Source organism: Bos grunniens, chromosome 9, assembly GCF_055505025.1.
Source record: "Bos grunniens cultivar Pamir isolate PY7600 chromosome 9, Bosgru_T2T1.0, whole genome shotgun sequence".
Taxonomy (NCBI): Eukaryota; Metazoa; Chordata; class Mammalia; order Artiodactyla; family Bovidae; genus Bos; species Bos grunniens.
The window spans coordinates 97767056-97790571 of record NC_141173.1 but is presented as its reverse complement, the minus strand read 5'-3'; the positions used below and the strand labels follow the sequence as shown (position 1 = coordinate 97790571).

Here is a 23516-nt window from a genome sequence, read left to right as displayed (position 1 = left end):
CACAGTCCGTGGAATCCTCCAGGCCAGAATACTGGAGTGGGTAGCCTTTCCCTTCTCCAGGGGATCTTCCCAACCCAGGGATCGAACCCAGGTGTCTCTCACATTGCAGGCGGCTTCTTTACCAGCTGAGCTACAACTGGAAACACACCAGAAAGGGGATTTGGATAGACATGCCTTAGGGCCCTCAAGGGGAATGGCGCAGTTTCCTCTAAATTCTTCTGGATTAATTGAATTATTGTTCATTATGACTATAAATACATTTCTTGTTAATTAAAAAAAAAATGAAACCCCTTAGGAGGAAAAAGGAAGACCTTTTATCCGGTGAGATTTCAGTGTTGAGTTGAGTAACTTCAGCCTGTTGAGGCGAGGTGGGGATCCTGGCCTCCCCTGGTCCCCACCTGGCCCAGCTGTCATCGCCTCTCCCTGGGCCTCTGTAGCCACCCCTCACGGGCCCCTCTGCTTCTCCTCTGCACCCGCTCGAGCCTGAATGCTCTTTTCAGAACGCAGATTCGGTGCTGCCGCGGCCTCTGTAAGAAATGCTCCAGTGACGCCTCACGGCCTCTGTGGTGCAACCATAAATCACGACCGCCCACCCTGGTGCGGAAGCCGCTGTGACTCTGTCCCCCTCTCCATTCCTTCCCGCTTCCCCTTGGTGGTCACAGAGCCATGCCTGCTGTCCAGGGGGCTGTGTGTGTAACAGTCACAGGAGCTGGCTGCTCACCATCCCGTGTGTGTGCAGAATCACTCTGGGCGCCTTGACCACAGAATCTGCTGTCATAGCCATCGCACCTCCAGCAGCTTTTCCTGTCTGGATTCACAAAGATGCTGAGGCTTCTGGGACGTTGCCAAACAGACCGGGAAGTCTTAAAGCCGTCGAGTGGTGCCCCTGGCACAGGATCCTGGCCCCCAGATCCATGCACAGCATCTGTCCCAGGCAGCACCTCTGCCCTCCCGGTCTCGCCGCCTCTTGGTATGAGGCTATCTGCTCCCTGGGTCACAGGCTCTGAGGCTGGGACCCCGGGAGCCACCCAGGCGTGTGGCCACACTTTCAGCCTCCTGGCATATTCTGCCTACACACGTCTGGCCACCAGACGGTGTTTGCTGGAAGCAGACATGTGCCCGCACCGTGCTGGGTCCTGGGGTGAAAGGCTGAGGTTAGGGTCTGTGCCTCGCGGGGCCTGTGGCCTGTAGGGGGGGCAGGGGGTCATCGCACCATGTCACAGGGTGCGATGAGTACCCTGGAAGGGACTGGGCAAGTGGAAGCAGGCCCGGCCTGCCCTGGACTTGGAGCAGCAGGGCCCAGAGAGGCCTTCAGGAGGTGGCGGCCGGAGGCGTCCCGGGAGCCGTCCCACTTGACCTGGCGGCCTCTGGATGCGGCTCTGCCCTGGGATTGTCCACCCCCGTGAACGGTACCGGGACGGGTTGGACCCGTCCCCCTCCCTCCCCCGATGGCTCCCCCGGGCTTGCTGCCCCTGGAGGACAGCTGCCTGGGGGCTCGGCATTTTCTCAGCTCTAGGAACAGGCAGACTCTATGGTGTTCAGTAGGGGGTGTGTTCTGGTTTGTTTTCTGATGACACGGGTGGGCAGTGAAGCCTGGGTCTGCTGGGGGCCCGGCACGTGCTCTGCACAGAGAGCCTGTTGTATGTGACACCCATCGCTTCTCACAAAAGCCCCTGAGGCCACCCCTTCCAAGATTAGGAGGCTGGGGTGCCTCGGGGTTTACCTGTCCAAAGCCCCAGAGGGCTCGGGCTTAGAAACTAGACTGTAGTGCCTTCCAGAGAGTTCTGGCTCCAGCACCTCATTGCCGGTCTCCAGCCTCAAGGAGAGAGAGACTTCCAAGGGCAGCAAGTCCAGCCTTTTATTTGTGAGGCTTGGCTGGGCTTTGTGTGTATGTGTGTGTGTGTGTCTGTGCATGCAGGGGTGCGTGTGTGGGCGTGCCTGTGTACATGTGCTGGGGCAGGTGATGAGTGAGTGAGTGCCCGACATATACCTCTAAGTGGTGATAAAAAGGGGCAAGTCCTTCACAGGGCTTCCCCAGTGGTTCAGTGGGTACAAGAATCCAGCTGCAATGCAGCAGACACAAGAGATGCAGGTTCAATCCCTGGGTTGGGAATATCCCCTGGAGGAGGAAATATCAACCCATTCTGGTATTCTTGATGAAAAATCCCATTGAGAGTGGAGTCTGTTCATGGGGTTCTCAAGGCAAGAATACTGAAATGGTTTTCTATTCCCTTCTCCAAGGAGATCCAACCAGTCCATCCTAAAGGAGATCAGTCCTGGGTGTTCATTGGAAGGATTGATGCTGAAGCTGATGCTCTAATGCCTTGGCCACCTGATGGAAAGAACTGACTCATTTGAAAAGACTCTGATGCTGGGAAAGATTGCAGGCAGAAGGAGAAGGGGACAACAGAGGATGAGATGGCTGGATGGCATCACCAACTCGATGGACACGAGTTTGAGTAAACTCTGGGGGTTGGTGATGGACCGGGAGGCCTGGCGTGCTGCAGTTCATGGGGTCGCAAAAAGTTGGACAGAACTGAGCGACTGAACTGAACTGAACTGAGAGGAGCCTGGCAGGCTACGGTCCATGGGATCACAAAGAATGTGACATGACTTGGAGACTAAGCGTGCTCACAGAACCCTTTATTATAACAGTGTTCACGTCACTATGAAAATGTTGGCAGTCAGCTGAGCGACTAAGCCATCCTTCCCAGAGGGCTCCCTCAGCCACCCACCTACCTACCTGCTGAACACACTTAACTGTAGCATTCCAGTGCAAAGCTGCTCTTTAGCTGTAGTTGGAATTGCCGAGGTTCCGCTGTTCTTCTGGACAATTTCTACCATAAAGGCTTGTCCTCAGGGCACCAGGTGGGGAGTTGGTCACCTGATTTAGAGGTATCACTGAAGAAAAAAATGGCAAGTTGGTCTTTATTGCCCGAAAAAGGACTTTTCCGTTTTCACAAGCTCTTTTAAAAATGTTTTTATAGTTTCATTGAGGCCCACGAGGGAATGACCCTAATTCATCCTGGCCCTTCAGGTGCTGCTATTTCCCCGCAGGGCTTCATCATTCCTGGTACATTCCAGCATCGTTCACAGGAGAGAAAAATTGGGTATTTAGTGTTCTTTGGATGGATTGTATAAGTGTCCCAATTAGTCATTTCGTAGAACGTTAATAATTCTGTATCTCGCCTCCTGCTGCCCTTCAGAGCTCTGTAAACACCAGGGCATGGATTCAGGCTTTCGGATTTACTTTTCCCTAAGGTACTTAATCAAGGATTGCAAGTCATTTGCCTTCTCAAAGCTTCCTCTCCTCCCCTGGAGACTTGTGGAGTTTTCTCTTCTGTTTTTTCTTTTTTTCCTTCTCTTTCTAAACCCTGTCAAGGATTGGGATCTTGGCTGAAACCATCCTGCATTTGACCCCTCGAAGTTGCTTTCCCTTCCAGCTAGGAAGGCAGAGCCTTGCTGTGCCAACCTGTCCCGGGGGTCCAGAGCTCTGGTCGCAGAGGTGCATGAAATAAAGGCCTGTCTGTCTCTCTGTTCCAGAGCTGGTGATGCTGCTGGAGTGGTGGTCGGGTACGGAGTGTGTCATCTACACGGACCCCCGCGCCTACCCCAAGTACGGGAAGGAAAACGCCATTGTCGTTCTGAACCACAAGTTTGAAATCGACTTTCTCTGCGGCTGGAGCCTGGCTGAGCGCTTTGGGGTCTTAGGGGTAAGTCAGACCTGCACACCTCTTTTGTCCAACATCATAACTGGCCCTTTACTCTCAGTCGTTCAGCGCTTGCAGCAGCATTAATAGGCTTGTTGAAATGTTAACTGACTGCTTTTCCTTCTTGCTCAGAATCAAGATGAACATCTGCTGTGAGCAAGGATCATATTTATTCATCAGTGATGGTGTGCTGGGCATTTTACCAACAATTAATTTATTTAACCCTTGTGGAAACATTTGGGAGTCAGGAACCTGCCCTTATATAAACTCTACACTTCACTACCCTGCTCCAGATCACACAACTGTTAAGTCGATTTGAATTTTATCTCGTCCATCTTCATATTCTTTTCCCTCCCTTTTATTTATTTCAATTTATTTATTTTTAATTGGGGGATAATTACAATATTATGTTGGTTTCTGCCGCACATCAGCATGAATCAGCCACGGGTACACATACATCTCCTCCCTCTTGAACCTCGCTCCCCAGCCTGGTATACAGAGTGAAGTAAGTCAGAAAGAGAAAAACGAATATGGTATATTAATGCATATATATGGAATCTAGAAAGATGGTATGGATGAACCTATTGCAGGGCAGGAATAGAGACACAGAGAACAGACTTGTGGGCACAGTGGGGGAAGGAGAGGGGGGACGAATCGAGAGAGTAGCACTGAAGCATAGACATACCATACCCGAAATCGCCAGTAGGAATTTGCGGGAGACCGCAGGGAGCTCAGCCCCGGTGCCCTGCGACAGCTTCGTTTTCTTAATCTCTGTGCTCTGCTGGCTCCCTGAGTCACAGGCAGCATTCGCCTCCGAAATGTCCACCTTCATGGGCCTGAGAAAGCTGAATGCCAATGCCAGGGCGTGTGACCTTCAGCATTCTGAATGAATACGAAATCCTGCTTTTCTCCAACTCGTTTGGCCTCTTGCCTGCCTTAGGGACTGGGCCTCTCCACTGACTCCTATCATGGTGAGCGCAGTGAGGAGTGATGGTTGAGCTCCGAGCAGGTACCAGGCCCTCGGGCTCAGGTGTCCCTACAGGAAGGGTGGCAGATACTGCCCAGGGCTGGGAGAGGCTCACAGCAGAACTTGGGGGTCCCGTGTGGCACCCAGAGCAGCCCCCGAAGACTCAGGGGGGCTGCGCACAGCGTGCTTGTTTTTGGTGGCCCGTGTAGACAGAACCACAGTGCAGAGAAGGTAGGAGTCTGAAGACCATGCAGAGTGGAGCAGACCAAGAATCAGATCCCCCAGGGACGGTCTCCGTGTGTCCAGTCCCTGGTGGCCTGTGGGTCCAGAGTGACTTTGGAACCTTGGGTCTTGTTGCTCTCTGCCTGTTGGAAAGACCCTTGGCTAACAGGTTCTCAGTAACCTTATTTATTTTTTAAATAAAATATATATATATTTTTATATTTATTTTATTTTCTTAAAAAAAATTATTGGGCAAAAGGAGAGAGAAGGAAATATACTTGAAAACAGGTTCCAATAATGTCTTTGGGACAAATATTGGTTGTCATGCCATTAAACTAAAGTTGTTAGCAGTTTTTCAAGAGATGGAAACAGTTGAGTCTCTGCTGCTACCTGAAGACTTGTAGAAAACTGGATTGCCTGGGGCTGAGTGTGCTGAAGGGGCTTCCAGGAATGGACAGGCCTGCTCGCCAGCAGTTTTCTGTTTTCCTGTTTGTTCTGACATGATGTCTGTGCAGACCTGTGTGTGCGTGTGTGTGCACTTTGTTTTCAGGAACAAAACCAGAGATTCGAGTATCCACCTTTTTCTGCTGTGGAGGCCTCGGGCAGAGCTCTTAGCTGCAGTTCTGTGGCTTTATTCTCTCTGAGAGGAGAGAAAAACCACCCGAGCCCCATCATGAACACAGACCCTCCTCCCTCACAGGAGTGGGTCTGGGGTGTCCTCGCATCCTGACTGGAACTAGAGGTACAAGCCTTCAAGGAGGCTTCCCAGGACACCCGTTCTTCAAGCGAAGTCTGGGGGCAGCTGTTGATTTTCTCGGCTTCCCAGGCGGCTTGGGTGTGTCCACGCTTAGGATGTGAGATGTGTAATTTGAGGCAACAGCAAGCTGTTGAACTTAGAGGTGCTTTCCCGTACCTGTGGCCCCCCTGGTGGCTTTATGACCTTGGGCTTCTCCTGTGCGTATTTCGCTGGATTTGTGCTGCTTCCAATCCACATGGTATGATCACTGTTCACCATTTATTTCTTATACATAGACGGCCAGGGCCTCAGTTTGGGTAAAGAATGTGCCCCAGGATGGGAATTAGTAACTCTTGATTTCTGAGTTGCTTCTCTTTCCTCTTGGACGGTATTAAGAGGAAAAGCTGGGGAGTGGTGAGGGGCGGCTGGTGGTGGTGGGCGGTCCCCTCTGTGTCAGAAAATGACCAGGGCAACCCGGGGAGGGAGGGTTTCTAGTCTTGTCTTCTCCCCCACCTCCAACTCCTTCTGAAGAGAGAAAACCCTCAGTACCTTCACAGGGTCAGGGATGGAGCAGGACTAAGGAAGCAGGAACACAGAGATGCTCAGGGAAACAGAATCAGCAGCCACAGGGAGGGGCGCCACACAGTGAAGAGGGTGGGCCCCGCGGGGTGCTTGGAGGGGAAGTTACCCATGGAGAGCGGTCCCGGGACTACAGGGGGACCAGGATTGAGAAGAGGAGGCTTCTGTGGAGCGGTGACTATCAGCGCCCTTGAGCATTTTTCTAGCAGAGACTCTGAAATCCTGGTTTCCCCAGCAGAGTGATTGTCCAGCCCACGACATGGGGACCGCTCATCTCCAGCCCTGACTTCCTGAATGAATACCACCGCGATCGGATTGCGTTTCTCTCTTAGAAACCAAACAACTAAGGTTGCGAGCACGTTACATGAGCCTTGCCCCTCGGTCTGGAGACTGTTCAGGAGTTTTAGGAGTCCCACCCAGGGTTGGATAGGCAGGTCTCAGGACCTTGGCTGGGACGATGCAGTTTCCGTCCTCGCAGGAGCCCAGGCATCCCTGCTCTGGGGGCCAGCAGGTTGTCTGGATTCTTGCTGAGATGTTCTCTGGGGCCCTGGAGTTGGCGTCAGAAGTGGAGGCTTGGGGGAAGGCAGCAAGTGACCACGTCTTCCCGCCGCCCAGCACTGGGGAAACAGCGGGTGCTGTGGCCACCATAGCTGTCTGTACAAATGCTGATGAAGCCACGTGCTGGCAGAGGCGCTGAGGGGATGAGACAGGATGCCCGTGACCTTGTGGGGCTGGGCCCCGTGAAGGTGGAAGTCGGCAGACTGTTCTCCCGTGGGGGCAAGGACGGGGATGGGGGACGTTTTCTCTCCGAAGCAGGGAACAGTTACCATCCATTTGTGTCTCCCAGAGCAGCTGAGGTCTGCCTGGAGGGCGCGAGGCTGGAGGAGGAGCTGCCTGGCTCCTTTCCAAAGACGCCCATTCTCTCCTTCTACCCTGGAAAGGAACCAGGCAGCATCTCGTTACAGGGATGGTGCAGCGGTGCTTCTGTCTTCATTGACCTTCAGAAACACTCGCCTGATTCTTCCCTTTTTTTTTAAAGTAACACATGATGTTGAGATCCTTCTGGAGTCTAAGAAGTTTGCATTTTAGAAGAGAAGGGACATAATAAGGAAGGTTCCTGATGAGGCATTTTTCATCTTCACACGTAACAGCCCAAGAGGAAGTGAGTTGAAATTGAAGTGAGTGAAATTCGAAGACATTCTTGCATGCGGCCTCAGTCGCTTCAGTCGTGTCTGACTCTTTGCGACCCTTTTGGACTGTAGCCCACCAGGCTTCTCTGTCCATGGGATTCTTCAGGCAAGAATACTGGAGTGAGTAGCCATTTCCTCCTCCAGGGGATCTTTCCAACCCAGGGATCAAACCCACATCTCTTGCATCTTCTGCATTGGCAGGCGGGTTCTTCACCAATAATGCCAACTGAGGAGTCCTGAAATTCTTGAGAGGAGAGTTAGTAAATGTGAAATTGGATTTGGGGAGAAAGCAATGGGATTCTTTTAAAAAAAGAGAAAAAAGGGGAGGCCTTCCAGTCTTTTATGACCTTTTCCCCCATTTGGTCATTCTAGGGTCCTGTCCCTGTGACTCTGGTTCCCTTAGAGCTGGAGGGCTGGCATGGGCCCTGGTCGTGGTCTTTAAGGGATTCGCTGACTTGTTCCGCCCTGAGTGAGTGTGGTGTGTGGACGGGCCAGGGTGTGCAATGCAAGAGTCGTGACTTCTGAAGCTTCGGGTCTGTTTATGTTTCTGCTGCAGTAAAAATATGCACCGGCTCCTTCACAGTGGCCCTGAAGGTTGCCTAAGATGGTGTTTGTCGGGTCTTTGAGCAGCTCCAGGGCCTGGGAAGCTCTCTGTAAAGGCAGCTGTTTGTGTCCATTTTTATCTGCTGGGGTCACTGTGGCTTGGCGGTTACCCCAGAGGCCAACTGGGATGTTGTGTTCGGGTCTTTAAAGAAGCCCTGGGTGTTAGTCATCTACAGCAGGTGACAAGCCCCGAATGTAGTGGCTCAAAACAAACGCAAAGTGTCACGGTTTGAGTGGCCCGAGATCCCAGCTCAGCTCCGTGGGGGTCGTGGCAGGGTCCCTCCAGGGCTGGGTGGTGGTGGCATCTGAAGGCTTGCTGTGCAGGGACCCGCGTCCAGGTTCGCCCCGTTTGTGGCCAGGGTGACCCTCCTGCCTGGGTCTCTGCTCAGGCACCTCTGATCCCCAGGGGAGCAATACGAGCTGGGTGGGAGAAAACACCCGAGTGAGGGAGAAGCCACAGCCTTCTTGTAACGCAAACTTCTGCCCAATAGGGGAGTCCACGAGCCCCGCTCCCTCCAGGAAGCAGGTGGGGCTGCGAGGAGGTGCCCGGAAGTACCCGGGGACAAAGATCAGAGGGGCCATCGTGGAGGCTGCCCGCCACCCCTTTCAGCCTCCAGCCTCGCGTTTCCATCTGTCGCTGTTGTCCGCCTCTTTTGTGACCCCATGGACTGCAGCCCGCCAGGCTCCTCTAACATGATCTATTACAGCTCCACCTGAAAATAGATTGAGTTCCTGTCACGTGTCTACGTGCAGGAGGAGCGGAAGGAGGAGAAGGGAACTCTGATTCCTAAGCAGCGGGCCCTCTCGAAGCTCCCCAGCGCCTTCCAGGCACGAGGATGCAGATGTCGATGAGGGCAACTGACGCGTCTTCCAAATGTTTACCCAACAAGCGGATTGCGTAGGTTTTCTGCAGAAGTCACTGTGCTGGGTAGGATGGCGGGTCAAGGATGCGTGGAAAGCTCTCAGTGACTTCAGATCATACAGAGAGGCAATGAGGTGTCACATAAGCCCACGCGACGCAGGCACTGAACTGTAATGCGGGGGATCGTGTCCACGTGGGGCGCCCTGTGCGTGTGTGATATTTGACCACTCAGCCATCTAGCGGCTTCAGGGGTTCATTCTGAGTGTCACCCCTTTGTCTGCCAGGAAACAGAGGTCCCGGGAGGAGCTGCGTCACGGTGGTACAGGTGGAATCTGAGGGGCGAGTTCGGGGGCAGCTCTGTTTACCAACCTGTGGGGAAGGACTTCAGTGTTTTAACAACTGGAAAATAACATTTCAGCAGTACCAGCACACGGACTGCTGTGCCCAGGGATGGAGAAACGTCCCAGACCGTGATGACACCGGGCCCAGGCCTTGAAGGAGGCGGGTGGTTTTAGGAGGAGATAAGAGACGGAGGTAAAGGAAGAAACAAGAGGCAGGGGATGGAGGTAGCTGGAGGGAGAGCCCGGGGAGGGTGTGGCCAGCTGCCGTGGTCCCAGGCTCTGCTGACCGACTCTTCCTGCTGTGGCCAAGGGTCCAGATCAGCATTCCTGCTGCCTGCTCAAGGTCACTGCGGGGTGATTTTGAACCTATTCAGTTCAGTTCAGTCACTCAGTCATGTCGGACTCTTTGCGACCCCATGAACCGCAGCACGCCAGGCCTCCCTGTCCATCACCAACTCCCGGAGTTCACCCAAACTCTTGTCCATTGAGTCGGTGATGCCATCCAACCATCTCATCGTCTGTTGTCCCCTTCTCCTCCTGCCCTCAATCTTTCCCAGCATCAGGGTCTTTTCAAATGAGTCAGCTCTTCACATCAGGTGGCCAAAGTATTGGAGTTTCAGCTTCAGCATCAGTCTGTCCAATGAACACCCAAGACTGATCTCCTTTAGGATGGACTGGTTGGATCTCCTTGCAGTCCAAGGGACTCTCAAGAGTCTTCTCCAACACCACAGTTCAAAAGCATCAATTCTTCGGCACTCAGCTTTCTTTATAGTCCACCTTTCATAACCTATTAACCCAAGTCAGAAAAGAGATACCATAAAATCCGAGAAAATCAAGAACTGAACCCAGAATGTCAGTATTCCAGTGTAATTCTCCAGGATGCTTCTGACCACTGGCAGGAAACATGGTTCATCCTGTGCCAGATCACATGCATCTGAAAACCCACATTTCTTGGGGTTTGATTCCAAAAGGACAACTTTTCTAATCATGGATTTCTGAAAGAAGAATGTCGATGCCAATTTGTTCAGAAAGGCTACACGAACGTTACTTCCTATAAACCTCCCATCAACGATCACATTCCCCCAAATTGTAGGTTTCCTGTGTTTTATTTTTCAAACATGTAGAACTAAGCAAGAAAGGAGATGCCCTAAGAGATGAATGTGGGCCCAGGTGTCCAGAACAGACACTTCTGTTTCCATCTGCTTGCTCCAGTTCTCTGGTAAGGGTGGCAGGGCAGAGACAGAGGGGTATGCAAAACCTGCCCACGTCACTGGCAGCCTGGCCCCTACATTCACCAGCTCCAGGACCTCGGGGAGGTTATCTGACTTTTCTGAACCTCGGTGAACCCTTCCCATTTCATGCTATTTAAGAGTTTCATGAATATATGTTATATATATATATATTTAAATGGCTTCCCAGGTGGCTCAGTGGTTAAGAATCTGTCTGCCAGTGTAGGAGACGCAGAGATGCGGGTTTGATCCCTGGGTTGGAAAGATCCCCTGGAGGAGGAACTGGCAACCCACTCCAGTATTCTCGCCTGGAGAATCCCATGGACAGAGAAGCTTGGTGGGCTACAGTCCGCGGGGTTGCAAAGACTCAGACATGACTGAGCACACGCACTACTACACTCCTGTATGTCAAATCCCTCATCAAGTGCATAGCACAAAGTAGGCACAGCGTTATTACTCGTGTCTTTGACCCTAATCCGTTTCCCCTCATTGAAAGTTTCCTTATGAAAGTAGGGTAAGGTGTGGAGGACGCAGGAGAGACGGAGTGTCCTCTGAGTGGGATTTAACCCGCTCTCCTGGCCCTGGGTCCTGTGCAGCTGCAGTCTCCCATCACTGTTACGAACCACAAGGTCCCTTTGCATTTGCCTTCATCCCGGCTTCTTCATGGGCGCTTGGTTCCAGAGAGGGTAGAAGTTTCTCGATGTGGAGAAGTGTTGTTTCCCTCTCCAGGGGTTCCCCCGCGGCCATGGCTCTGTCAGCCCTGTTAGGGCGGATTCGGGTGCCCGCAGGTGGGTCTGTGGGAGACTCCTCCCCTCCTGCTCCCACCCGGTTAATCAGTTAATCCGAAGCTTTGTCCGCTTTGCTTCCAGGCACCCGCAGCTCTGGGAGGAGGCAGGGGGCCACCTTCTGCCTCTGCACGTTCTCCAGCTGGGCCAGGCTAGCTGGGGTCCGGATGACACAGATAAGGACCCCGAGAGAATCGGGGCGAGGTGAAAACCCTTCTAATCCCGGGTGCTGGGAGAATCGTTGCTATGGAAAGGAGTCCCTGGGCAGTGCCGATGCATCTTGAGCTCATGAAAAAACAGTGTTAGTCACTCAGTCCTGTCTGACCCTGTGCAACCCCATGGACTGTAGCCCGCCAGGCTCCTCTGTCCATGGGATTCTCCAGGCAAGAATACTGGAGTGGGTAGCCATTCCCTTCTCCAGGGGATCTTCCTGACCCAGGAATCGAACCCAGGTCTCCTGCACTGCAGGTGGATTCTTTACCACCTGAGCCACCTAGGAAACCCCTTTTCTTTTTTTTTTCTTGAGCTCATAACCAAGTGTATTTCTGGAAGTGGTAGTGTGCCCTTTATTTTTGAAGTATAGTCCTGAGTTAGACACTCCAAATTTTCTTTTTTATCAAACAAAATCCTCTGGCTTTTCTTTAATGAGTCAAAGTCAGATATATACTTTCTCGTACCTTCTTTCCTAAAGGCACAGAAACCTTTGCTTGGCCTGGGGGAGTCATGTCACTGGTAGCGTATCAAGTGTCCTGGAGGACTGTAAGCATATTTAAATAGTATACATTTCAAGTCTTTTGGTCATAAATGAGTTGGCTCCTGTGAATCTCCTGGCCCAGGGCCTATCGCTGAGTGCTCTACTGAGTATAATTATTGTTATTACTGCATTCCAAACCTGGCTTAAGAAATGGGTTGAGTTAAAAGGGACGTTCAGCCGCCGTGCCTGCCTGGTGGTGACAATGACAGCTACACATTATTGAACACCTGTGTGTCCTGTTCTCAGTGAGGAGCTTTCTCTATGTGTCTCCATGTAACATTAGATCTTTACAGCCATGCTTTCAGTTAAGCATGACTTTGCTCTTAATACAGCCAGGAAAGTTCAGGCCCACCAAGTGAATGTGATCCACACCAAGGCCTAGGCCTAACGATAGCATCCAGGGTTTTAAGGCTGAAAGATGGACTAATTCCGCATAAAACCGGAAATGGCTCCTCTGTTCTGTTTCTCATGAAAAATAACCAGACTGTTTTTGATCCGGAGCCTTGTGCTCCAGAAGCAAATGGCTAAAGATGTGCTGATGTCAGCCATTTCCTAAAAAGGGCGTTGTTAGGGGACCCTGCAAAGTAGTTTTGCGATTGAGAAGCAGGAAAATCTAACAAAGTTTAAAAATCACTTCTAGTCTAACTATCCAGCAATAGTTACTATTATTTTTCTCTGCTTTTACCATTTTCCAAGTAGACTATTAACTCAGCTTTGAGTCTACGTTAAAAAAAAAAAAAGTTAGACTTCATTTTCCCAGCCATTAAATATTCATAGAAAACAAATTTCATCGGCTATAAATCAAGAGTGTTGATGAACTGAGTGTGTAATTATTCAAGCTGAATATTTTAGTCTTCATGGCCATGTGGCCTCCGTCATGACTTTTCAGCTCTGCTGGAGCATGGAAGCAGCCATTTTCCCAGCAGTAAGCAACGTGTATGTGAGAGCAGCTGTGTCCCAATAAAACTTTATTTATAAAACCAGGTGGCAGAGCAGATTTGGCCCACCGGCTACCCTTGTTTGATATGATATATCATATACAACATGATTCATAGAAGTCTTTAATTCTTAAAAATTGAGGTACGGTTAATTTCTACTAATAGGAAATTCCCCCGAGGGTATCGGTACTCAGCAGACAGCTGTGATCTACTACACAGGATCTTTCTCCAGACCTCATGGCTGCTACTCTGGAGTATATGATCCTTCTCTTGGCTGTGGCTCAGTGGTAAAGACTCTGCCTGCAGTGCAGGAGCCACAGGTTCAACCACTGGGTTGAAAGATTCCCCTGGAGGAGGGCATGGCAACCCACTCCAATATTCTTCCCGGAGAATCCCATGGACAGAGAACCATGGCGGGCTGCAGTCCATGGGGTGGCAAAGAGTCAGACGCGACTGAAGCGACTAAGCGCACACACATTCTTGGCTATAGGATAGATCACGTTTGTAAGTCCTTCAAGTTGCCACAGATTATTTTTGGAAAGAGTTCAGGAACATGTGATTTTCTAAATAATCCTAACCTGCCAAGAAGGTATGTTCAGTTCATTGTGAGGATGTTTTGTTTTCATCCCTAGGCTGTGCGCAGGGGCCGTGAGAACAATCGGGCTGACGGGGTGGGGGGGCTCCGGGGGGCTCCCATGGCCTGAGACCCATCCGTGGACACAAGGGCTGGGCTTTAGCTGGCCTCCACGAGGGGCGTGGTGAGCTGGAGAGAGTGTGACCTGTGTGCCTGGCACCCCGTGAGCCCCCAGCCCTCTGTCAGCGAGTGCCCCCACCTGCGGGGACCTCCCTCTGGTCCTCTGGGGCAGGCCATCAGATTCTACGGCGCGGTTCCTGCCTCTCTTCCATTTTTTGCTTGTTTTGGCTGCTCTGATTGGCATGCAGGATCTTGGTAACCCAGCCAGGGGTCGAGCCCTTGTCCCTTGCATTTGGAGCTTGGAGTCCTAAACCCTGGACCGCCAGGGAATTCTTCAGGCTTGGTTCTCTTCGAGGGGATTTGCAGGTGTGGAAACTGGTGTGTGGGAAAACTGGAACCAGAGTCAAAACGTGGCGAGGCGCCACCTGAAAGGCAGCTTTGCTTTTTCTTCTCCCAAAGGGGAAATTCAGCTCCGTTCAGTCGCTCAGTTGTGTCTGACTCTTTGCAACCCCATGGACTGCAGCACGCCAGGCCTCCCTGTCCATCACCAACTCCTGGAGTTTACTCAGACTCATGTCCATTGAGTCGGTGATGCCATCCAACCATCTCATCCTGTGTCATCCTCTTCTCCTCCTGCCTTCAATCTTTCCCAGCACCAGGGTCTTTTCCAATGAGTCAGTTCTTTGCATCAGGTGACCAAAGTATTAGAGCTTCAACTTCAGCATCAGTCCTTCCATTGATTATTCGGGACTGATGTCCTTTAGAATATTTGCTATTTTTCTAAGGTCTAGGGAGCAGGTGGCTGTTTACACCTCTCTTCTGGCCCTCGTGAGTGGTTCGGGGGATTGCCTCTCTGCTGAGCTTTGCAGCTGTCACGGGAGTATTGAGGAAAAGAGAGTGAAAATCGTTTTGGAGTATTGTGGTGGAGTATCGTTCTTTATTCCGGGCCTCATAGGAGGGGCAGAGCCAGACACTTGTCACAGCTAAGGCCACCACCGGTCCGTATCACTGCCTCCATCATCTCTGCCACTGGTGGATAACGGCTGTTTCTAGGAGCATCTTGGTTAATTCCAACCTTAGAGGCAAAAAAGTAGAACGCAGTCTTTCAGATCCAAAGCTGGTCTTGTGTGTCCCCTGCCCCTTCCCCCCCAACCAGATCCCTGCACACATGCAGCCTTGGCGAGGCTCTGGCCAGGGCACAGGTGGAGCGCGCCCAGTACCCCTACGGATCTGAGTTCACCTCCTGGTTTCCTAGCGTCCAACCCAGAGACCCCACTGGGCTGCTGTCCTGGTCTGTAAGGAGAGTGGTGTCCCCCCACCCACAGAGCCAGCAAGGGCACTGAGGAGCAGGGAGGAGTGCGAGGCGGAGCACACCTGGGGGCGGGCACCTGCATGACCCGGTGAAGGATGACGCGGCACCCCGCGACCCCGGGGGTTCCCGACCGCTCTGGGTGCCTCCCCCCGCCCCCGGAGAGCCTGTCCTCCACACGGAGAGCCTGTCCTTCACACGGAGAGCCTGGCCACCCCCAGAGAGCCTGTTCCCCCTTAGAGAGCCTGGCCTCCCCATAGAGAGCTTCCCCTCCCCATAGAGAGCCTGTCCACCCCCCGCAGAGAGCCTGTCTGCCCCCCAGAGAGCCTCCCCTCCCCATAGAGAGCCTGCCCCCAGCCCTGGAGAGCCTCCCCTCCGCATAGAGAGCCTCCCCTCCGCATAGAGAGCCTGTCCTCCCCATAGAGAGCCTGTCCCCCCTGCCGAGAGCCTGTCCTCCCCATAGAGAGCCTGTCCCCCACCAGAGAGCCTGTCCGCCCCCCAGAGAGCCTGTCCTCCCCATAGAGAGCCTGTCCTCCCCCAGGAGAGCCTCGCCTCCCCAGACAGAGCCTGTCCTCCCCACAGAGAGCCTGTCCTCCCACCAGAGAGCCTCCCCTCCCCATACAGAGCCTGTCCTCCCCATAGAGAGCCTGGCCGCCCCCTGGAGAGCCTCCCCTCCCCATGAGAGCCTGTCCTCCCCATACAGAGCCTGTCCACCCACTGTAGAGCCTGTCCTCCCCACAGAGCGCCTGTCCGCCCCCCAGAGAGCCTGGCCCTTGCCCCCTCACTCGTGGGGCAAGGCTGGCATGGCCTTGATCTCCAGCTGACTGGTGGGCGGTCGGCCAGGTCAGTGGCTCCTTGCCTCCATGTCTTGGCAAGACACAAGCGGTCTCTGTGGGCTGGGAGTGCACGGTCACTCTTATTTCTAGGGAGCTCCCTGGCAGCCCCAGGGGAGGGCCTCATGCCCCCTTTCACGGATGCCTGGGCTTCCCCCTCTCTGTTTCAGGGCTCCAAGGTCCTGGCCAAGAAGGAGCTGGCCTACGTCCCCATCATCGGCTGGATGTGGTACTTCACCGAGATGGTCTTCTGCACGCGCAAGTGGGAGCAGGACCGCAAGACTGTCTCCGAGAGCCTCCTGCACCTGCGGGACTACCCCGAGAAGTACTTTGTACGTGCGCGGCCCACGGGGCGTCCGGTCACACTCGCACACGCTCCAACGATCGTCACACACACCCCCGGGGTGCCCCGGCCACACTCACACACACTCAGGCTGTCTAGGTCACACACTCACTCGGGCGATCATCACACATACACTCAGGATGCCCAGGTCACACACACACACACTCGGGGCAATCATCACATACACGCCTGGGGAGCCCCAGCCACACTCACACACACTCGGGTGATAGTCACACATACACTCAGGGTGCCTAGGTCACACTCACGCACACTCGGGCAATCGTCACACATACATCTGGGGAGCCCTGGTCACACTCACACACACTCAGGGTGATCGTCACACACATACTCAGGGTGCCTAGGTCACACTCACACACACTCAGGGCGATTGTCACACACACACCTGGAGAGCCCTGGCCACACTCACACATACTCGGACGATTGTCACACACACACTCAGGGTGCCTAGATCACACTCACACACGCTCGGGGCGATCATCACACACATGCCCGGGGTGCCTAGGTCACACTCACACGCACTCGGGGCGATCATCACAATCACGCCTGGGGAGCCCTGGTCACACACACGCCCAGGGAGCCCCAGTCACACTCACACACACTCAGGTGATCATCACACACATGCCTGGGGTGCCCAGGTCACACTCACACATGCTCAGGGCACCCAGGTCACACACACACTCGGGGTGCCCCGAATACACTCACGCACTCTTGAGGCAGTCAGTCACACTCACATTCAGGGTGCCTGATCACATTCACACACACTTGTGGCATCCAGTCACACTCACACATACTCAGGGCAATCATTACACATACACTCAGGGTGCCCAGGTCACACACACACTCGGGGTGATCGTCACACACATGCCCGGGGTGATCGTCACACACATACTCGGGGCGATCATCACATACACGCCTGGGGAGCCCTAGTCACACTCATACAGCTCGGGCAGTCGTCAAACACATGCCTGGGGAGCCCCGGTCACACTCACACACACTCAGGGCAGTCGTCACACACACACTCAGGGTGCCTAGGTCACACTCACACACACTTGGGGCAATCATCACACATACACCTGGGGAGCCTTGGTCACATTCACACACGCTCAGGCAATCGTCACACACATGCCTGGGGAGCCCTGGTCACACACACGCCCAGGGAGCCCCGGTCACACTCACACACACTCAGGGCGATCGTCACACACACGCCCGGGGTGCCTAGGTCACACTCACGCACTTGGGGTGATTGTCACACACATGCCCGGGGTGCCTCGGCCACACTCACACACACTCAGGGCCATTGTCACACACACGCCCAGGGTGCCTAGGTCACACTCACACATGCTTGGGGCGCCCAGGTCACACACACACTCGGGGTGCCCCGAATACACTCATGCACTCTCGAGGCAATCAGTCACACTCACTCACATTCAGGGTGCCTGATCACATTCACACACACTTGGGGCATCCAGTCACACTCACACACACTTGGGGCGATCATTACACACACACTCAGGGTGCCCAGGTCACACACACACTCGGCGTGATTGTCACACACACACTCGGGGTGCCCAGGTCACACTCACACATATTCGGGGTGCCTAGGTCATCCTCACACACACTCAGAGGCCCTGGTCACACTCATACACACTCAGGGTGCCTTGAATACACTCACGCACTCTTGGAGCAGTCACAGTCACTCACACTTGGGATGCCTGATCACATCACACATGCTCTTGCCATCCAGTCACACTCACACACACTCGGGGAGATCATCAAACACGCAATCAGGGTGCCCAGGTCACACTCACACACACTCAGGGTGCTTAGGTCACACACATACACTCAAGGTGCCCAGGTCATGTTCACACACACTTGGGGGCCCTGGTCACACTCACACTTTTGGGGTGCCTGATCACTGTCACACTCTCGGGGAGATTAGTCACATTCACACACACTTGGGGGGCCTTGGTCACACACAGGGCGACTGGTCACACACTCTCTGGGCACCTGGGTCATACTTGCAGGGGCCTTGGTCACACTCACACTCTCAGGGTGCCCAACCACACTCAAACACTCTTGGGGTGATCAGTCATACACACACTTGGGGGCCTTGGTCTCACACACACACTTGGGGTGCCCCAGTAACACTCATACACCCTCAGGGGCCTTGGTCACACACGCACTCGAGGTGCCCTGGTCACACACACACACTCAGGGGCCTTGGTCACACTCACACACTCGGGGTGCCCTGGTCACACTTAAACACACTCTGGGGCCTTGATCACACACACTTGGGGTGCCCCAATCACACTCACACATACTCAGGGGCCTTGGTCTCACACACACACTCAGGGAGCCCCGGTCTCACACACACTCAAGGTGCTCCAGTCACACACACTCAGGGTACCATGGTCACACTCACACACACTTGGGGTGCCCCAGTCACACTCACACACTCAAGGGCCCTGGTCACACACACACTCATCCCTCTGCTTCCTGAGCCTCCTCAAACACAATCCCTCTCTCTTCGAAGCTCACAGACTTGAACACTATAGACGTGGGGGCCAGAGGTCATGCCCTGAGGGGAGGCAGGCTCAGCTGTCAGGCCACCACTGCCCTGGTCACTTCCTCAGGCTCCTGTGGGGCTGTGTGTGACTGTGGCGTGGCTGGGGGATGGTGCATATGACCTCCAGGCTGCATGTATGACCTTGGGGCTAAGCATGTGACCTTGGGCCTGAGTCTGTGACCTCGGGGCTGTGTGTGTGACCTCTGAGCTAAGCATGTGACCTCGGGACTGAGGCTGTGACCTCAGGGCTGAGCGTGTGACCTCGGGCACGGACGTGTGTGTGACCTCAGGGCTGAGCATGTGACCTCACAGCTATCTGAGCGGCCGCACGGACATGTGTGTGACCTCAGGGCTGTGTGTGTGAGTGTGTGACCTCAGGGCTGAGCATGTGACACTGGAGCTGAGCATGTGACCGTGGTGCTGAGCATGTGACCGTGGTGCTGAGCATGTGACCTCACAGCTATCTGAGCAGCCACACGGATGTGTGTGTGACCTCGGGTCTGTGTGTGTGAGCGTGTGACCTGGGGGCTGAGCGTGTGACACTGGAGCTGAGCGTATGACTGCGGGGCTGAGTGTGTGACCTCACAGCTATCTGAGCGGCCGCACGGATGTGTGTGTGACCTCGGGGCTGTGTGTGTGCGCATGTGACCTGGGGGCTGAGTGTGTGACACTGGAGCTGAGTGTGTGACCGCGGGGCTGAGCATGTGACCTCACAGCTATCTGAGCAGCCACAGGGATGTCTGTGATGGCCGTCCTGTCCCCTTCAGTTCCTGATTCACTGCGAGGGCACGCGGTTCACAGAGAAGAAACACCAGATCAGCATGCAGGTGGCCCAGGCCAAGGGGCTGCCCAGCCTCAAGCACCACCTGCTGCCTCGCACCAAGGGCTTCGCGGTGACCGTGAGGAGTTTGAGAAATGTAGGTAAGGATGACCCCGCGGGGCCCCCTGCAGCCAGGGAAAGGGACCCCCAGCACCCAGAGGGGAGCCAGGGACGGAGGCTGGCAGGTCACCCCTGGTTAGCCTGGGTCCAGGCTCCCGGCGTCGCACGAGTGGCCACAGCCCTTCACGACTGCACACACACCACTGTGAACACCGACCACGTGCCCAGACACCGTGCAGCACGTGCACACGCGTGCACACCAGGCCAACCCTACCCTCTACTGCTTGGTGCCGGTACTGCAGGCTGCGGGCGGCGCTGGGTTCCCTGGGGGTCCCGCGCCAGGTCAGCCCAGGTTTCTGGGGTGGTTTTGCTTTGTGTGGCATTTCTTGCCCGTCTGTGGCACTAGCTGTCCCCCCTCCTCACCCCCAGACAATGATCTCTGTGGCCTTGTCGTCCGAGCCCTGGATGACTGTAGGTAAAGACGAGACGCAAGTAGCCACAAAGCCAGCTTGCTCCAGTCTCTGGTCTCCAGTTGAACCCTCCTCCCTTTGGGTTTGGAAACGCGAGTTTTTACCCTTTCCTGCCCTGCGGCTGCCCTGGAGGCCCCACTGCCTGTCCCTCATCTCTCGGGAGGCAGGATCTAGGGGATCTCCTCCCCTCCTTCACCCTAGTCCCCCCACCCCACCCCACCCCACCCCGATGCCCCCCTGCACCCTCTCTGCACCCCCTGAATCCCAGCCACATCGCCCGGTGAGGCCGAGTCCTCCACCTCCTCCCAGGCCTGCATTGGGGATGGGGGTAGGGGGATGTAGGTGTGGACACTGCGGTGTTTCTCTGCCGTCCCCATGCCTCGGGGCGGGGGGACCCCCCGGAGCTCTGTGATCACGCTGACCTGTCCCGCGGGGGGAACAGTGGCAATGCTGACTCCAGCACGTGCAGGTCCCTGTGATCACGCTGACCTGTCCCGCGGAGGGAACAGTGGCAATGCTGACTCCAGCACGTGCGGGTCCTAAAGGTCTCGGACTCTGCTCCCGGCGACCCTGGCCCCTCCGCTGAGTCTTCCCTCGCTTCCCTCCTGCCCGCGGTCCCCACATTGCTCCTCACTGGCCCCCTGCTACCTGCATCACCGCCTCTAATCCTCACATCACCCAGGCAACCCGCCATCACTCCAGGGAGAGGAAGGGACCACTGGTCCGGGACTCAGTAGCTCCCAGCACCGAGGACCTGCTGGAGGTGGCCCCTCTCCCCTTCCCTCTGGGAGCCGGGCCTCAGAGGGGCCCCAGCTGTCTGCCAGCACACCTGGTTTGCTCTGGTATCACCCCAAAGGCTAGAACCTCCCTGTCAGCTAGCTCCCTGTCGTTCCCTGGTGAAGTCCAGCAACCAGCACAGGAATGGCCTGGCCCTGCTCCATCTCGCAGACACACCTCCTGGCAGCTGCTCCATCCAGCAGGGTCAGGAGGCCTGGGGATGGGGCTGGCTCCTCCCCTCACCACTGTAGACCCCGGGGACAGGTCACCCCACCCCTCGGATCCTCCGTTTGCTCTTCTGTAAAACTTCTTAGGGTTATGAGCAGGGCTTAAATGAGAAAATACACGTGGGTGACTCAGCATCAGGGCTGGCACGTCGTAAACATCTCATTGAACGTTGGCTCTGACTCAGAGCCCTCTGCTGCCCGCTTCACCCCTCGCGGTCTCTTCCAGGCGGGGGTGTCGAGCTTCCGGTTCTGATTTTCCCTGCCTGGGGTGACCCGTGAGACTCCCTGAGCTTTGCCTACAGGCGGAAGGGGCCAGGCTGCCCAGAGGCTGCCCCACTTCCCTGGATAGTAATAATGATGATGGGTGATGGCGGGGCACTTCTGACACCCAGCAACACAAGCATCTCACACACAGCATGACCGGAGTGTGTGCCCGCTGGACGCAGAGAAGGAAACACGTTTTGATTTCCAATTCGCAGATGGGGAAGTTGGGGCTGAAGGATGGGGGAACTTATCCCAAGCGGCTCTACCCTTACACGGTGGGCCATGGTCACACCCAGGCAGCCTGGCGGGCGGGGCCGGACCCTCGTGCTCCTGGGCTCTGCAGGCAGGTACGTCTAGTGCCTGGCCCGGTTCTGTCACTTTAAGACCTAAGGTTTCTTTTCTGGAAAAGGAGGGAACCCTACAGATTTAGGCTGTTCTCTGGGGGACCTCCTGGGGGCTGTCCCCTATGCTTGATTAATCAAAGGGACCCCCACCTCTGTGGCAAGCGTCAGGCTCCTATGTCAGAGCGGCCTGAAGAAAGGAGGTGTGTTTTGAAACCCTTGACCCAGCATGAACCCTCATACCCTGGGGCTCTGCAGCCTGAAGGATTTTCCTTCTGTGTCATTCATTCTGTGCTTACAATGGCTGGGCGATGTACTCAACTGAGAAAGTTATTCTCCACCAGCCTTTCTCTTCCTGGGGTCGGGGGGACCTCTTCTCCCCGCCAGGGAGGACAGGGGAGTGGTCTTCTTGCTTGGGTTGGGGGTGGGAGGTGGGGACCTGCCTGCCCTCACCCCTTCAGGTCAGCGGGAGGGCCCTTGGCTAAGACCTGGTCCAGCTGCCGGAGCCCCCCCGCTGTGGCCCCAGGTGGTGGTTGGGCAGCCAATCAGAAGCAAACAGACAGACCACGTGACTTTCTGCCCGCCCATCAGCTGCTCTCTCTGTTGGTGGTAGTGCGGCTGTGCAGGGCTCTGGCTAAAGTCTACCGAGCACAGGGCGCTGGACCCTTTGGGAGGCGCTGACTTTCATCGTCCTGAGTCACCTCCGTTCTCCAGGAGAATGAGGCTCAGGGAGGCCGAGTGGACTGTCCAGGAGGAGATCCCACAGCTGGGAACAGGTGGTCCTGGGGCTCACACCCAGGCTGACTGCAAAATTCCTGCTCTCTTCACTGTCCGGTCCTATCTTACTGGCTGTGTAGGAAGGGCCATCAGTTGGCACTCCGTGTTTCCACCCTGCTCTCCCCTCACTGTTCCTTCGGGCGTCCTCCCCCATCCAAGAAGCATTCATGAAGCCTGGGCCAGGCCCTGGGGCTGCAGCGGTGGGTGTCGACATAACTTCCATATTCGTTGTTCATCGTTCAGTCACTTATCCACGTGTCCGTCTCTTTACGACCCCATGGACGGCAGCAGGCCAGGCTTCCCTGTCCTTCACCATCGCCTGGAGTTTGCTCAGACACACGTGCACTGAGTCCGTGATGCCATCCAACCATCTCACCCTCTGTTGTCCCGTTTCAGTATGTTGACAGGTTAACTCACCATTGGGTAGACATTAAAATCACACAATCTTGTTTGTTTCCCAGCCATGTGTCAACTGACTACACCATATTTCAACTCCTTAGGAAGTCTCCAGTATCTTATTCTCATTTTATAACAATCATATTTTTCTAGGGGAAAAATGCCCATAGAATGGTTACATTGCCATGACTCAGAGACTTCCTTAGACAGTATTCTTTGGATTGCTTTATCTGTTAATATTTGTTTACATACCTGTTGTAGCACACCTAGATGGGTCATTGTAGCATTGCTTTAAATTGATATGACCTCAATAATAAGTGTTTTCTATTACCAAGTTATAGTGTGCTTTTATGATGATGGAACGTGATGTGTGTTCAATGTAGAGTGTTTGGACAATATAGCAAAGTGTGAAGAAGAAACCATAGTTCCTTCATTCCCAGATAATCAGCCAGCAATTTGATTCTTGTTTTCCAGTATGTATATTACAAACCGGAATTGGGTTCACACGCTATATACTGCCTTGTATCTGTTTTATTTTTTATAGTTTCAGCTGTATATGACTGTACACTCAATTTCAGAAACAATGAAAACCCAACACTGCTGGGAGTCCTCAATGGCAAGAAATATCACGCCGATTTATACGTTAGGTAAGTCGGCTCCATTTCCTTTCCAGAAAATGGAATGCCCATCCCAAAGCAAATA

The 23516-nt window shown here is 54.3% G+C and overlaps 1 protein-coding gene across 7 annotated transcripts in view; it reads left to right on the top strand.

Annotated features, from left to right (window-relative positions):
* The window catches only part of AGPAT4 (1-acylglycerol-3-phosphate O-acyltransferase 4), a 136236-nt gene that overhangs the window by 103005 nt on the left and 9715 nt on the right, over window positions 1-23516 (top strand). For 5 of the 7 annotated variants that reach the window (XM_086318609.1, XM_086318608.1, XM_086318610.1 and 2 more), the window contains exons 3-6: window positions 3544-3713; window positions 15923-16084; window positions 19450-19603; window positions 23359-23461. In XM_086318609.1, the coding sequence (XP_086174735.1) occupies window positions 3544-3713; window positions 15923-16084; window positions 19450-19603; window positions 23359-23461 (589 nt within the window). The remainder of the gene's footprint in view (window positions 1-3543; window positions 3714-15922; window positions 16085-19449; window positions 19604-23358; window positions 23462-23516) is intronic. The other 2 variants (XR_015133420.1, XR_015133419.1) reach the window with 1 other exon arrangement.